This window comes from Sesamum indicum, linkage group LG14 (genome assembly GCF_000512975.1).
Source record: "Sesamum indicum cultivar Zhongzhi No. 13 linkage group LG14, S_indicum_v1.0, whole genome shotgun sequence".
In the NCBI taxonomy this organism is placed as follows: Eukaryota; Viridiplantae; Streptophyta; class Magnoliopsida; order Lamiales; family Pedaliaceae; genus Sesamum; species Sesamum indicum.
In genome coordinates, this window is record NC_026158.1 from 3,609,032 (window position 1) to 3,621,958 (window position 12,927).

Sequence of the window (12,927 nt, forward strand, 5' to 3'; positions counted from 1 at the left end):
AGAAAATGGTTGCACCCAATAGCAAGTAACACATTATCGCATATTTGACACCTAGTAACAAAAGCAGATTGAGACGACGATGTCATGGATTCAAGTCAAGGTGCGCAGTGGGTCGAATTGGGTTAACCCGGCCTAGGATCAAATTAAACCAATAAAAATGGGTTGGGTTAGCCCAGGCCCGCTTAAAATCAGGCCGTTCCCAAGTATTAAAACTTGGGACCAACCTGACCCGTGGGCAGGACCACCTGGTCCTGAGCTGGGCTTGTTGGGCAACTTTTTTTAATAAAATTAATGCATGACATATGAGTTTCATTTTATTCTCTTAAACTAATTATCCTAGTAGGTTTTTATACTTTTGAAACTCTAAAATTTATATCATTATTGTTCTACTTCTAAAGTTTTTGTACTTTAATTCATTAATACTTTTTGTTTATTTTTTTCAAAGTTTATTATAAATCCTTTTTAAATTTATTATCATCTAAGTTTATTATTATAAGTTTGTTCGTTAAATTATTATTTAAATTCATTATATAATCTTAACTATTATTTTTTCTAGTATTATTTATTTTATTTTATAATACAACTATAAATTCAAGTAATTGTTTAAAAGAAGACCTCCATTTCATAAAAATAAATAAATAAATAAGCACATTTAGGTCTGATTCTAGTTCGGACCTCAATCGGACCGGTTCATGAGTTGGATCTGGGGTTATAAATGGACCCAGTTAGGGGCCCTTTAAAGGTCCAGGACTATACCAAGACCAGTCATGAACAGTAATGTCTTGAGCCGAACTTTTTCGAGTTGATTCGTGGCGATCTTGAACCTACCCAACCCACTATATACTTTGAGATTCAAGATAAACTTTCAATCTGTTGTAGAATTCTGAAAACCCCATTGCACAAATGCACAGAAAAAACAGAGACAAGAGAGAAATCATATTTCTGGTAAAGTTCGGAAAAAGATCAATCTACAAGAATGGAGCTGAGTGTGTTAAATAAGTTGGAGAAGACGAAATTAACTAACTAACAGACACCTGTTGCTTCTAACTTACAGAGACGCTTAGGCAGCTGCCACATGTCACAGCTCTAACTAAAAGAAACGTAAAACAGAGAGAAAAGAAATGCAGCAGCAGAAATGCGACTTTAAGACAGAGTCTTCTTCTTCAGCCATCTCCTGCGTCTACTGGCAGCAAACCTGACTTGGATGCTTCAGACTTCAACATCCCCCCCTCAAGATGGACTTGAGGAAAGGAGGACAATCCCATCTTGGACAGCAGATTGCCAAATACAGAGGCAGGGAGGAGTTTAGTGAACAAATCTGCAAGCTGGCAGCGATTGGAAACATGAGAAGGCAGAAGGAAACCAGCCTTGAAACGATCCCGAACCAAATGGCAATCGATTTCGAGGTGCTTGGTGGGTTCGTGGAAAACTGGATTAGCCACAATGTGCAGGGCAGCTTGGTTGTCACAGTAAAGAGGAATCGGAGTAGAAACGGGAACACAAAGGTCCTGAAGAAGATAAGAAATCCAGCGGAGTTCACAAGCAGTGGTACCAAGACTTCGATATTCCGCTTCAGCAGTGGATCGAGCAACCGTGGTCTGTTTCTTCGTCTTCCATGAAACAAGAGAATCACCTAAAAAAATGCAGTATCCAGTGTAAGGCCGCATCCATATGTTCTTGGCCAGGATTGTTAACAAATTGACTAACTTGTTGGGCGGCAAACGATACATCAGGACGAGTGAAACCGAGGTACAACAATCGTCCAACCAAGCGTCGATAGGACTCGGGGTTCAACAACGGAGACGAGGTGAGAGCAGACAGTTTGATTCCCAGAGAAAGTGGGGTAGAAGCCATCTTGGATGATGATAAACCAACATCTGAAATAATGTCGCGAATGTATTTGTGTTGGGTGATGGAAATACCTGCAGTGGAACGTGCAATCTCCAAGCCGAGAAAATACTTGGCTGCACCAAGGTCTTTGATTGTGAAAGCCTTGTCCAGAAAAACCTTGGCATCGTGAATGGCTTCTTCGCAAGGGCCTGTCAGCAACACGTCATCCACAGACAAGAAGTATAAGGGGACCTGCTGAAGAATGTTTAACAAACAAACAGAAATCGTGAGAAGACTGTGAAAAATCATATCTAAGCAGAGAAGAAGTAAGCTCGATGTTCCACTGCCTAGACGCCTGTACCCGTACAGGGAACGTTTCAATCTGCAGACTTTCCCAACAGAAATAGGGTAGCCATCAGGAGCTTTCATGTAAATCACTTCATCAAGAAATCCGTGAAGAAAGGCGTTATTTATATCAATTTGGTGGATTGGCCATGAATGACTGGAAGCCACGGCAAACAATAAGCAAACTGTTACTGCTTTGGCCACAGGAGAAAACTGATCAAAATAGTCCACGCCCTCGACTTGATTATAGCCTTTTGCCACCAAACGAGCTTTGTATTGGTCTACCGTACCATCAGGCCTGAGTTTCACTTTAAAGACCCATTTGCTACCAATTGCATGCTGCCCAGGTGGGAGATCCACAACATCCCAAGTCTCATTTTGTTCCAATGCATTGAGTTCATCTTGCATCGCCTGTTCCCACTTCACCTTTCCTTGAACCTGCAAATAAGTCCTTAGTTCGTGGACAGTAGACAGAGCAGCCAAAAGCTCAACATGTGAGGTGCTAAGAGCAAAGGAAGGATTAGTAGGGGAACTAGAAGTAAAGTGACAATGAAAATCACTAAGCCAAGTGGGATGTCTAGTGTGACGTTGTGATCGCCGTAGGGCAGAAACAGAAGGAGAAGGTAGATGAGCTGGAGTTGGTGCATTGGAGATGTTAATGTCTGTGGAATTAGTAGGTGGGAGTGAACTATCAGTATTAGGAGAGATAGGAGAATCAGGAATTGGATTAGGAACTGGAACAGATTGAGAAACAGAGGTGGTGAGTGAGTGATATGGAAAAATATGCTCATGAAAAACGACATCACGAGACACAAGAACAACATGATTGTCTAAATCATACAATTTGTATCCCTTTTGTCCTGGTATATAACCAATAAAAATGCATCGAAAAGCCCTTTGATCAAACTTATTTTTATACGGAGTCACATTAGAGACAAAACAAAGGCATCCGAAGGTCTTAAGGTTAGCATAAGAGGAAGGTCTGTTGTGAAGTATTTCGGAAGGGGATTTCCAATGAAGAGAAGGCGAAGGCAATCTATTGATAATGTGAGTGGCAGTGAGAATAGACTCAACCCAAAAAGAACGAGGCAAGCTCGACTCAAACATAAGGGCACGGGCTACTTGAAGCAAGTGTCTATGTTTGCGTTCAACGGTTACGTTTTGCTTAGGGGTGTATGCACAGCTTTTTTGGTGTATAATCCCATGGGATTGGAATAAGGTTTGGCAGGCAAGACTCATAAATTCTGAGCCATTGTCCGTACGAATTGCTTTAACCTTTGAATCAAATTGAGTATGTGCTTTGGCAAGGAAGGATGATAAAAGTTGTAGTGTTTGTGACTTATGTTGAATGAGAAAGGTCCATGTGGTTTTGGAGTAGTCATCAACAATGGTTAAAATATAATGAGAACCAGATAAGGAAGGCTGTCTATATGGACCCCAAATATCAACGTGGATTAAATCAAACACATGACTAGAAACAGAGTTGTTTAAAGGGAATGCACTTCTTGTTTGTTTGGCTAATGGACGCACTGAACAGATTACATCATCCTTAAATTGGGGAATGTTAAGTACAGAAATGTGCTTAAGTACTAAGGGACTAGAGTGACCCAATCTTTTATGCCACAATGTATACAAGGTTTGAATAGCTGAAAAACAGGTGGAATCAGTACTACATTTTTGAGGAACAGAGTGAGGGTGAAACGACTTATCATCTAGAATGTAGAGCTTGCCTAGTTGAGTCCCTGAAGCCAGAATGCGTTTAGTCTTCAGGTCCTGCAAAAGGCATGAAAAAGTGAGGAAAATGAAGCTAACGGAGTGAGTTTTACACAGCTGCGATACAGAGAGGAGGTTGTATTTGAAGCTGGGAATAAGAAACACATGCGTCAGAGTAAGAGTGGATGTAAGATTGATATCACCAGCTTTCGTTGCTAGTGAATTGCTGCCATCAGGAAAGGTTACAGTAATAGGTTGGTTTAAAGAATGCAAAGAATAAAACAAGCTCTCATTACCACACATATGATTCGTGGCTCCTGTGTTTACGATCCAGTACTTTGAACTTAAATATGTTGAGACAGATTTTTTTACCATACCTGCCATTTCATCAGCATGGGCAAAATGAACCCTCACTGGATCTGAAGGTGCTTTGTTTTGAATGAGTTTCAAAGCCTCTACAAGGTCTGCAATTTGAATGTTCCCAACTCCTGTCTCTGTAGTCGCAGTTTCCACTGTATGTTGTTGATCGAGGTCCCCCACAACATAAACCCTTCCTCCAGCTGCACTTTTCTTCCTCTGATTGTTCAAATCCTTGTACCAATCAGGGATTCCATGAATTTTGAAGCATGAATCCCTGTTGTGCCCAGATTTACAATGATTGCAAAACAGATTTCTCCTATCCATTGATTCTTTGCGCTTCACATAATTCCTTTGTCCCAAATTTTCTTTTGATCCAAAATTTCTGCTCATCATAGCAGAATCACCAGCATCTGTAAATCCCAAATTCACTTGGCGTTGCATTTCAACTCTTAGAACCATCGAATAGGCTTTATTCACATGTGGTAGTGGATCAAGAACTAGAATCTGGTTTCGAATGTTATCGTATGATTCGTTTAAACCCATAAGAAATTGCATCAGTTGGTTGGCCTCTATTTGATCAACTTTGGTCTTATTGCAGCCACACGTACATTTTCCACAGGTACACATTGCAGGTGGCATCAAGCAGACAAGTTCGTCCCATAGTTGTTTTAGATTTGTGTAATATGTTGTCACACTAAGGTTGCCCTGAGTCATGAAACCAATCTCACGCTGTATTTTGTACAACAACGGCCCATCGCATTCCCCATATTGCGCCTCAAGCTCCAACCATAGAGCTCTCGCAGAAGATGCATACAAATAAGCATTGACAATGTCCTTTGAGATAGCGTTAAGTATCCATGTTCTTAACATTAAATCAACTTCGCCATTGTCGAAAATCTACTGAATCTTCAGCTGGTTTCTCATAGGTGCCATCTATATACCCGATTTTATCTCGCCCTTCCAAAGTGATGCGGACTGATCTGCTCCATGAAAGCCAGTTGCCGCCGTTTAGCGGCGCTGAAATCATCACCATTCCTTGGTGATCAGGTACTTGTACTCGTGTACGGTTGAATTCACTACCAAAATTGGTACCTACACCAGATATATCTGGTGCAACCATCGAAGGATTCGCCATGGATTATCTAAAAAAAACTCGATTGTAGGATTGAAAATATGCAGAGACCATCAAGGTGATGGCTCTGATACCATGTAGAATTCTGAGAACCCCATTGCACAAATGCACAGAAAAAACAGAGACAAGAGAGAAATCATATTTCTGGTAAAGTCTGAAAAAAGATCAATCTACAAGAATGGAGCTGAGTGTGTTAAATAAGTTGGAGAAGACGAAATTAACTAACTAACAGACACCTGTTGCTTCTAACTTACAGAGACGCTTAGTCAGCTGCCACATGTCACAGCTCTAACTAAAAGAAACGTAAAACAGAGAGAAAAGAAACGCAGCAGCAGAAATACGACTTTAAGACAGAGTCTTCTTCTTCAGCCATCTCCTGCGTCTACTGGCAGCAAACCTGACTTGGATGCTTCAGACTTCAACATCTATCATCGAGAAATTAAGTCACATTGCATAAGCTAATAGGACAAAACTAAATAATTAATTCAGGGGATTTAACTTTTAGGATCAATACAACATTATCGAAATTTAAATATGGAGGCAAAACACACAGGTTCAAGATATTAATACACCTTTCGTGATTTTGGGACCAACAACACTCCAGTATTGCTGACCCATAGCAAAGATAGCTTCAAATGCCTCCTCCCATGAATTATGTTTTGGTTCATCTTAGGTGTAACCTTTGGTTGCATACCGGCCACAGCCACATTAAGTACTGGTAATTTTGTTTAAACTAGCTATTAGGACACGTTGTTTCTGCCGGTATATAATAAATAATATTTTATATTTTAAATTAGAGTAAAATATATAAATTAAATACGTACATTATATAAGAAGAAAGAAAGAAAAAAAATAATTTATCAATTAATATAAATTTTAAAAAGTTGAATAAATTAATTATTTTAACATGAAGTGCATTTTTGATTTCATAAAATATTGGTGCAATGGTATTATAAACAATCGTTTGTAAGTATGGAGGGATTTTTTCTTTTATATTAATATAAATAATATTTATATATATATTGATATGAAAACATTAATAACAATAAAAAATAAAGTCATCATTTAATAAAGAAATATATTAATTTGACACCATTAACAACATAAAATAATTAGTATTATCAACTAATTCAAATGTATCTTCATTTTTGCCGAAAAACATATAAAAAATTAGGGTAAATTATATTTTGTCATCCGAAATATGCCCATTTTACACTTTTGAATCTAAACCTTTTTTTATGTGCCTATTATCATCTCAACTTTGTGAAATTTGCACTTTGTCATATATGATCATTTTTTTGTTGATTATTTTATAAAAAAAACATCACATGCTATGCATGTATGAAAATATCACACCACATAACTCTTAAATATTATATGTGCACTGCATATGATGTTTTTTCGACAAAATAATTAGTGAAAAAACAGTTATAAATAACAAAGTGTAAAATTTTATAAAATTAATATAATAACTAGATACAAAAGAAGTTAAATAAAAAATATAAGAACTATCATAATTCGAATGGTAAATGTAATTAATTCAGAAAATTTATAAGCACAGTTTTCCCCTAAAAAGAACTTAAACGTGAAAATGAAAGACAACCAAATCTCCCCATTATATCTTGCATGGGCAGTTGCGTCACTCACATTCATCAATATTAGGGTAGCAATTGCCAATTTGCCTTTCACATCCCTCAAGACTCAAAAGTCAAAACACATCACATCACGCTTCAAATTTCTTTCATTTCAATTATTTTTTAGAAATTATATGCATGCAATTGATCCTATGTTATTCCAAAGTGTCAAAACGCCTTATTGCGGGGAAATTTTTAAAAAATGAGTACATTATCTTCTTATCATATGAAGTGTAACACATGTGCCATAGATGCGATTTTTTACTTAAATTTTACTTAAGATGTCGATATTTCAACTAAAGTACCACCAAATATCAAATAATAGTAAAGATTATACTGACATCTTATGAAATAATAAGAAAACTGTGTAGGATTTTTAAAAGTAAACACAACTTGAAACAAAAAAATGAAAATAATTTGATTTGAATTTATTTCGACTGTAATTGGTTTAGACTGAAAGTTTGTACTTATAAGGTATAAAAACATCTTCTAAGAACGGGCTTATAAAATATTTTAGAGTATGAAACAATAAGAAATAAAATAAAAAAAATATTTTGAAATCGAGATTTCATGAATTTTAAGGTCATAGGTTCAAGTTCCATCAAATATCTTACTTTATGTAAGTTAATATAATTTATTTATTATATTTTTTAATTTATTAATAATAATGATGTAATTATATATATATATATTACCATTAAAAAAAAAGGTTGTGACATTTCTTACATGTGCAGTGATGTCGCAGGCGTCCAAACTGAGACGAAATAAGATGGGTAAAAGTTGAAATCCGTATTGTGTCAGTAATGTCAAAAGAAGTGGGAAAAAGGACGCTTTTGGTTGTCAAAAAGTATGGTCCCCGGGGGTGATGTACTAGAGTCGTGCTTTCGCTTTTCCCAATGGAGCCGGGAATGCGGTGTCTGACCCGCTCATTCAGGTCCCCCATACCCATAGAGAAATATTAAAATCGTCGTTTGAAGAAAAATTTGAAAAATTCCAGTAACAGTAAGTTCACAATTGATTTGATTTGTGAACGAAAATGGAACACATGGGAAACAAGTTTGAGGTTTCGTCTTGTCCAAACGGCCAAACTCATGACATCGCCTTCGACCACTATAAATCACATCGATTTAAAAATAATAATACTTTAATTAATTTGTCATAATTAATAATAAAAAATTGATAGTGAATATATTTGTAGATCGTCATTTCTACAAATAAGATTCCAAAATATTTATTATAATTAAATATTCCCATTGGAGCTAGGAATGCGGAGTCTGACATGCTCATTCATGTCCCCCATAGCCGTGGAGAAATATTAAAATTGTCATTTGAAGAAAAAATTGAAAAATTCGAGTAACAATAAATTCATAATTCATTTGATTTGTGAACGAAAATGGAACACATGGGAAACAAGTTTGAGGTTTCATCTTGTCCAAACGGATCGCCTTCTACCACTATAAATCACATCGATTTGAAAATAATAATACATTAATGTTATTTTTTTTCGATGGAATAAAATTAATATGAATTTTAATTATGATTTATCAATATTTGTTATGATTTTATTTATAATTAAAATAGCTGTAATAGTATTTAATCATGATAAATATTTTGGGATTTTACTTATAGAAATGACGATCTACAAATATATATATTCACTACGAATTTTCTACTGTTAATTATGACAAATTAATCAGATTGAAATCCATATTTCTTCTAATGGATATAATTGACTCGAATATACTAAAATATAATTAATCATATTAAAAATATTATATTTCTTTCTAAAAAATATAATGATACATATAAATGTTATATACAATTAATTTAAATTTGATGGAATTCAATTTCAACTAGAAATCTTCATCTACTATTCATAAAAAAAAGAAAGAAAAAATTTATGATTAAAATAACGAAAAATGGGAATTCTCCACATCCCCAGAACCTCCCTAGAACACTCCACATTATTTGAAAATAGAAAAACAAAATTAAAATTCGTAGAATACACCAAAATGGCAAATCGAGAACTGTCCTTCACCTTTCAGAAACTTAATTCCAAACCGACTTAATTACTACTTTATATAAGGAGGATGATGAGTGTACACAAACACATAACAACCCTTTCGTGCAATTTCCACAACAAAGTCGCATTTCTGCTGCTAACTTCATCTCAGAGAAGATGGCGAACGAGGTGGTTCTGCTGGATGTATATGTCAGCATGTTCGGGATGAGGGCAAGAGTCGCATTAGCCGAGAAGGGCGTGGAGTACGAGTACAGGGAGGAGAATTTGGCCGAGAAAAGCCCGCTTTTGCTTCAGATGAACCCGGTTCACAAGAAAATCCCGGTCCTGATTCACAACGGGAAACCCGTCTGTGAGTCGCTCATTATCGTTCATAGATGAGGTGTGGAAGGATAGGTCTCCCCTGTTGCCTTCTGATCCTTACCAGAGAGCTCAAGCTAGGTTCTGGGCTGATTTTATTGACAAAAAGGTACCATTTCTTTTCAGGGTTTTTGTTCATTTCTCTTAATTTAGCTCTTGTTAATTTGTTGTCAAAGTTGTTCAACTCCAACCAGGGCAAATTCCCCACTCGTTTTTTAGTTAAATTTGAATTAATTATATAATAAGTATAAATACAAATATTTTTGGGTCGTTATATATTTTTAAAAAAATAATCAATCACATAATAAATACACGTGACATGTGTTCTGTGAATGATTTATCAAACTTGATTTGAGCCAAAAAAAAAAGAAAAAAGTTTCTCGAACTAGACTGTCTTCCTGACTTGGTCGGAAGCTTGCAAATGATAATAAGTTGAGGGGTCTTTGTATTTTGGTAGTGTAATTGAGTGGTACTAATCTCCTAATTTGTTAGGGTTGTCAAATTGTGAAATGAGTTTTTACTTTTTGGGCAATTTTGTCGTCAAAATATTTTGAAAGGTGAAGCATCATTTCAACAAATTATGTCATCTTATACTAACGATTATAATTATAAAACGAAAAATAATTAAACAATAAATCAATACAGTCCACGATACCACGTCCTTATGTATTAATTTTATATTCGTAATAAGTTTTTACTTTGTTGAATCATGGAATTAGGTTTACGAGGCCGGGAGAAAACTGTGGACTACGAAAGGGGAAGAGTTGGAATCCGGGAAGAAAGACTTCATAGAGATACTCAAGGTGTTGGAAGGGGAGCTGGGGGACAAGCCTTACTTTGGGGGTGAGGATTTCGGGTTTGTCGATGTGGCCCTAATCCCTTTCTACAGTTGGTTCAATGCCTACGAGACTTGCGCCAATTTCAGCATCGAAGAGCACTGTCCGAAACTGATTGCTTGGGCGAAGAGGTGCATGGAGAGGGAGAGTGTCTCCAAGTCTTTGGCTGATCCGAACAAGATTTATGACTTTGTTTTGGCTATGAAGAAGAAGTTCGGTATTGAGTAGGCATGTGAGAGATTGGTGGGTTAGATACCATTTATCTTGTGTTAATGAAAAAGTGCAAAACAGTTTATGTGAAATGTGCAATTTATTTCCTATGGTATTAAAAATGATGCAATTTGCAGTATTTTTTAAATCACAATGGAGTCAATTGTAATTTGTGTTTTCACAAAGTTTTTTGCACTTTTCTATTGACGCAGGGGTTAAATGGTATTTAACCCGATATGGGTTGTTTGTAATTTTGTGTCTTAAATATTTTTAATTTGGTAATAAAGGCACGGGTCGTTGGATTTGGGTTATGTATGGGCAGTAAATGTGGTTTGCTGTCGGAACCTTGTAGTTTGTTTCCAGCTGAATTTTGTGTCAGCTTATTGTATGTTGTATTAAAAATATGCCATATATTGCAATATATATTGCATCCCAATTATATTTAATAGAGAGTATTATATATCAACCTTTCTAGAGGATTAGAAAAATAAATTCTTATGCAATTGTATGCCATATATTCACATTTGACGTTGGAATGTCTTAAAATTATAATAACTGTCATGACACATCGTTTTTATGCATTTAATAAATAAATTTTCATGCAAATATATTATGAATAATAAAGAATATTTTAATTGACTACTAAGTCAATCAAAAATTAAGAAAGTCGAATAACTAAGGGCTTTTTAAAATTATAAAAGAAGAGGGTAAACTATAACTATCTTCCCTGAGATTTGACATAATTATGAATACTCCCTTGCTATTTGAAATTACAAATATCCTCCTTAAATGGAAAATAATTATGTAATCGTAAAAGTTGAAGTAGACATTACTATTTTATTCTTGCTGAATTTTTCAAAAAATATAAAAGAAATTTGAGGGTGGATAAAATAATCTAGAGTGAATATTACTTTGTAAAAATATAATATATATAATTGTAATTTATAATTTCAAGGGCTGATCAGTTCATCTCAAAAATTGAATGAAAATCTATCGGAATGAGCTCGTTGGTAGACAGATGTTAAAATTAAGGAGATAGTTGTAATTTTTCAAACAACGAGAAGGTATTTGTAATTATATCAAAAACCTCATGAAAGATGGTTGTAATTTATCCTAAAAATTAATATAATAGTATCAAAATCATCATTTTGTTTTATATTACTTCTTTTTTTTGGCAATAGAATAGATGAAATTATTGCATATTTTATATACGATTATGATGAGAACATGTGTCATATTGTTGTAAGAAAAACAGTTGAGAATCTCGTTCCATAAACATAGCAAGAGACATAAAGCAATAATTTGGGGCTAGTTATGAAATTATAAAGAAGATGGAGGCTCAATTACAATTTATTATAAATAATAACACCCGACAACATAGATGACAAGTTGCCAGTATTGATTGTGAAGATATATGGCCAAGAATTGTCGGTAAGATCCAAATTGCATGGATGCATAATATATATATATATATATATATATATATATATATATTGCTGACAAAAAAATATATATATATATATATATATATATATATATTGCTGACAAAAATATCGTACATATGCCAAATGTTTAATAAAAGCGATAATTATACGCTCCTCTTATGAAATTAGGTATAATTACACAAAAATTTCTTGTGGTTTGAAAAATTACATTTAGCATCCATGAGTTTGCTTCCGTCTAATAAATAAATTCCTTCATTAGCAAAATTAAAATATATGCGCTGCATATAAGCTTAACCTCGCTTCAATGGTTAAGCAATACTATTATTTAATATTTTACATAATGACATATTCTACGCCTTTCCAACCTCATAGCAGAAGAGTATTGGGATGTCCTAGAATTTCAATTGATTCAAGACACTATTCTATGCACCTCTACTCGTTTAGGTCAACGACAAACTACCAAAATTCCTAATGAGATGGATTGACCCCAAGCACAAGAAAGATAGCAAATTTGTAGCCAATCACAAGAAAGTCAAGCTCCATCACATCGAAATAATGGGCCAAGGTGGATTGGTAGACGTCAAAATAATGAAGCCAATACTTGAATATATTTTTTTTATATATATGCAATTTGTAATTTTATTAATTTTTAAAAATCAATGAAACAATTAATATGTTTTTTATTATAAAAATATTATATAAAAAGTTCATAATATAATACGATTAAAAGTCATAATTAGTAAGTAAATGTATAAATAATATAAAATTAGTATATTACAGTTTTTTCAAAAATATAATAAACAATATTTAATAAAATTTAAAAATATATATATGTGTGCGACAAGTCGGTAGTAGCACAAATGATACCGGCCATTTTATAAAAATAAATAAATAGTTTTAAAAAGAATATATAAATGAAAAAATAGGGGGGGGGGTCCTCTTTAATTTTGCAACTCGGAGCATAATTGTAATTTTTTTTATATTATTTAAATAAGTTAATTAGGAGAATTGTTGTATTTAATCCCTGTCCGTACCAAAAAAG

General features: G+C 34.4%; 1 protein-coding gene across 1 annotated transcript; it reads left to right on the forward strand.

The window, feature by feature from the left end:
• LOC105176892 (probable glutathione S-transferase) lies at window positions 9,092-10,886 on the forward strand. The gene is given in 3 exon segments (XM_011099833.2): window positions 9,092-9,405; window positions 9,407-9,503; window positions 10,114-10,886. Coding segments are annotated over 3 exon segments (654 nt in total). The 5' UTR covers window positions 9,092-9,193; the 3' UTR covers window positions 10,459-10,886.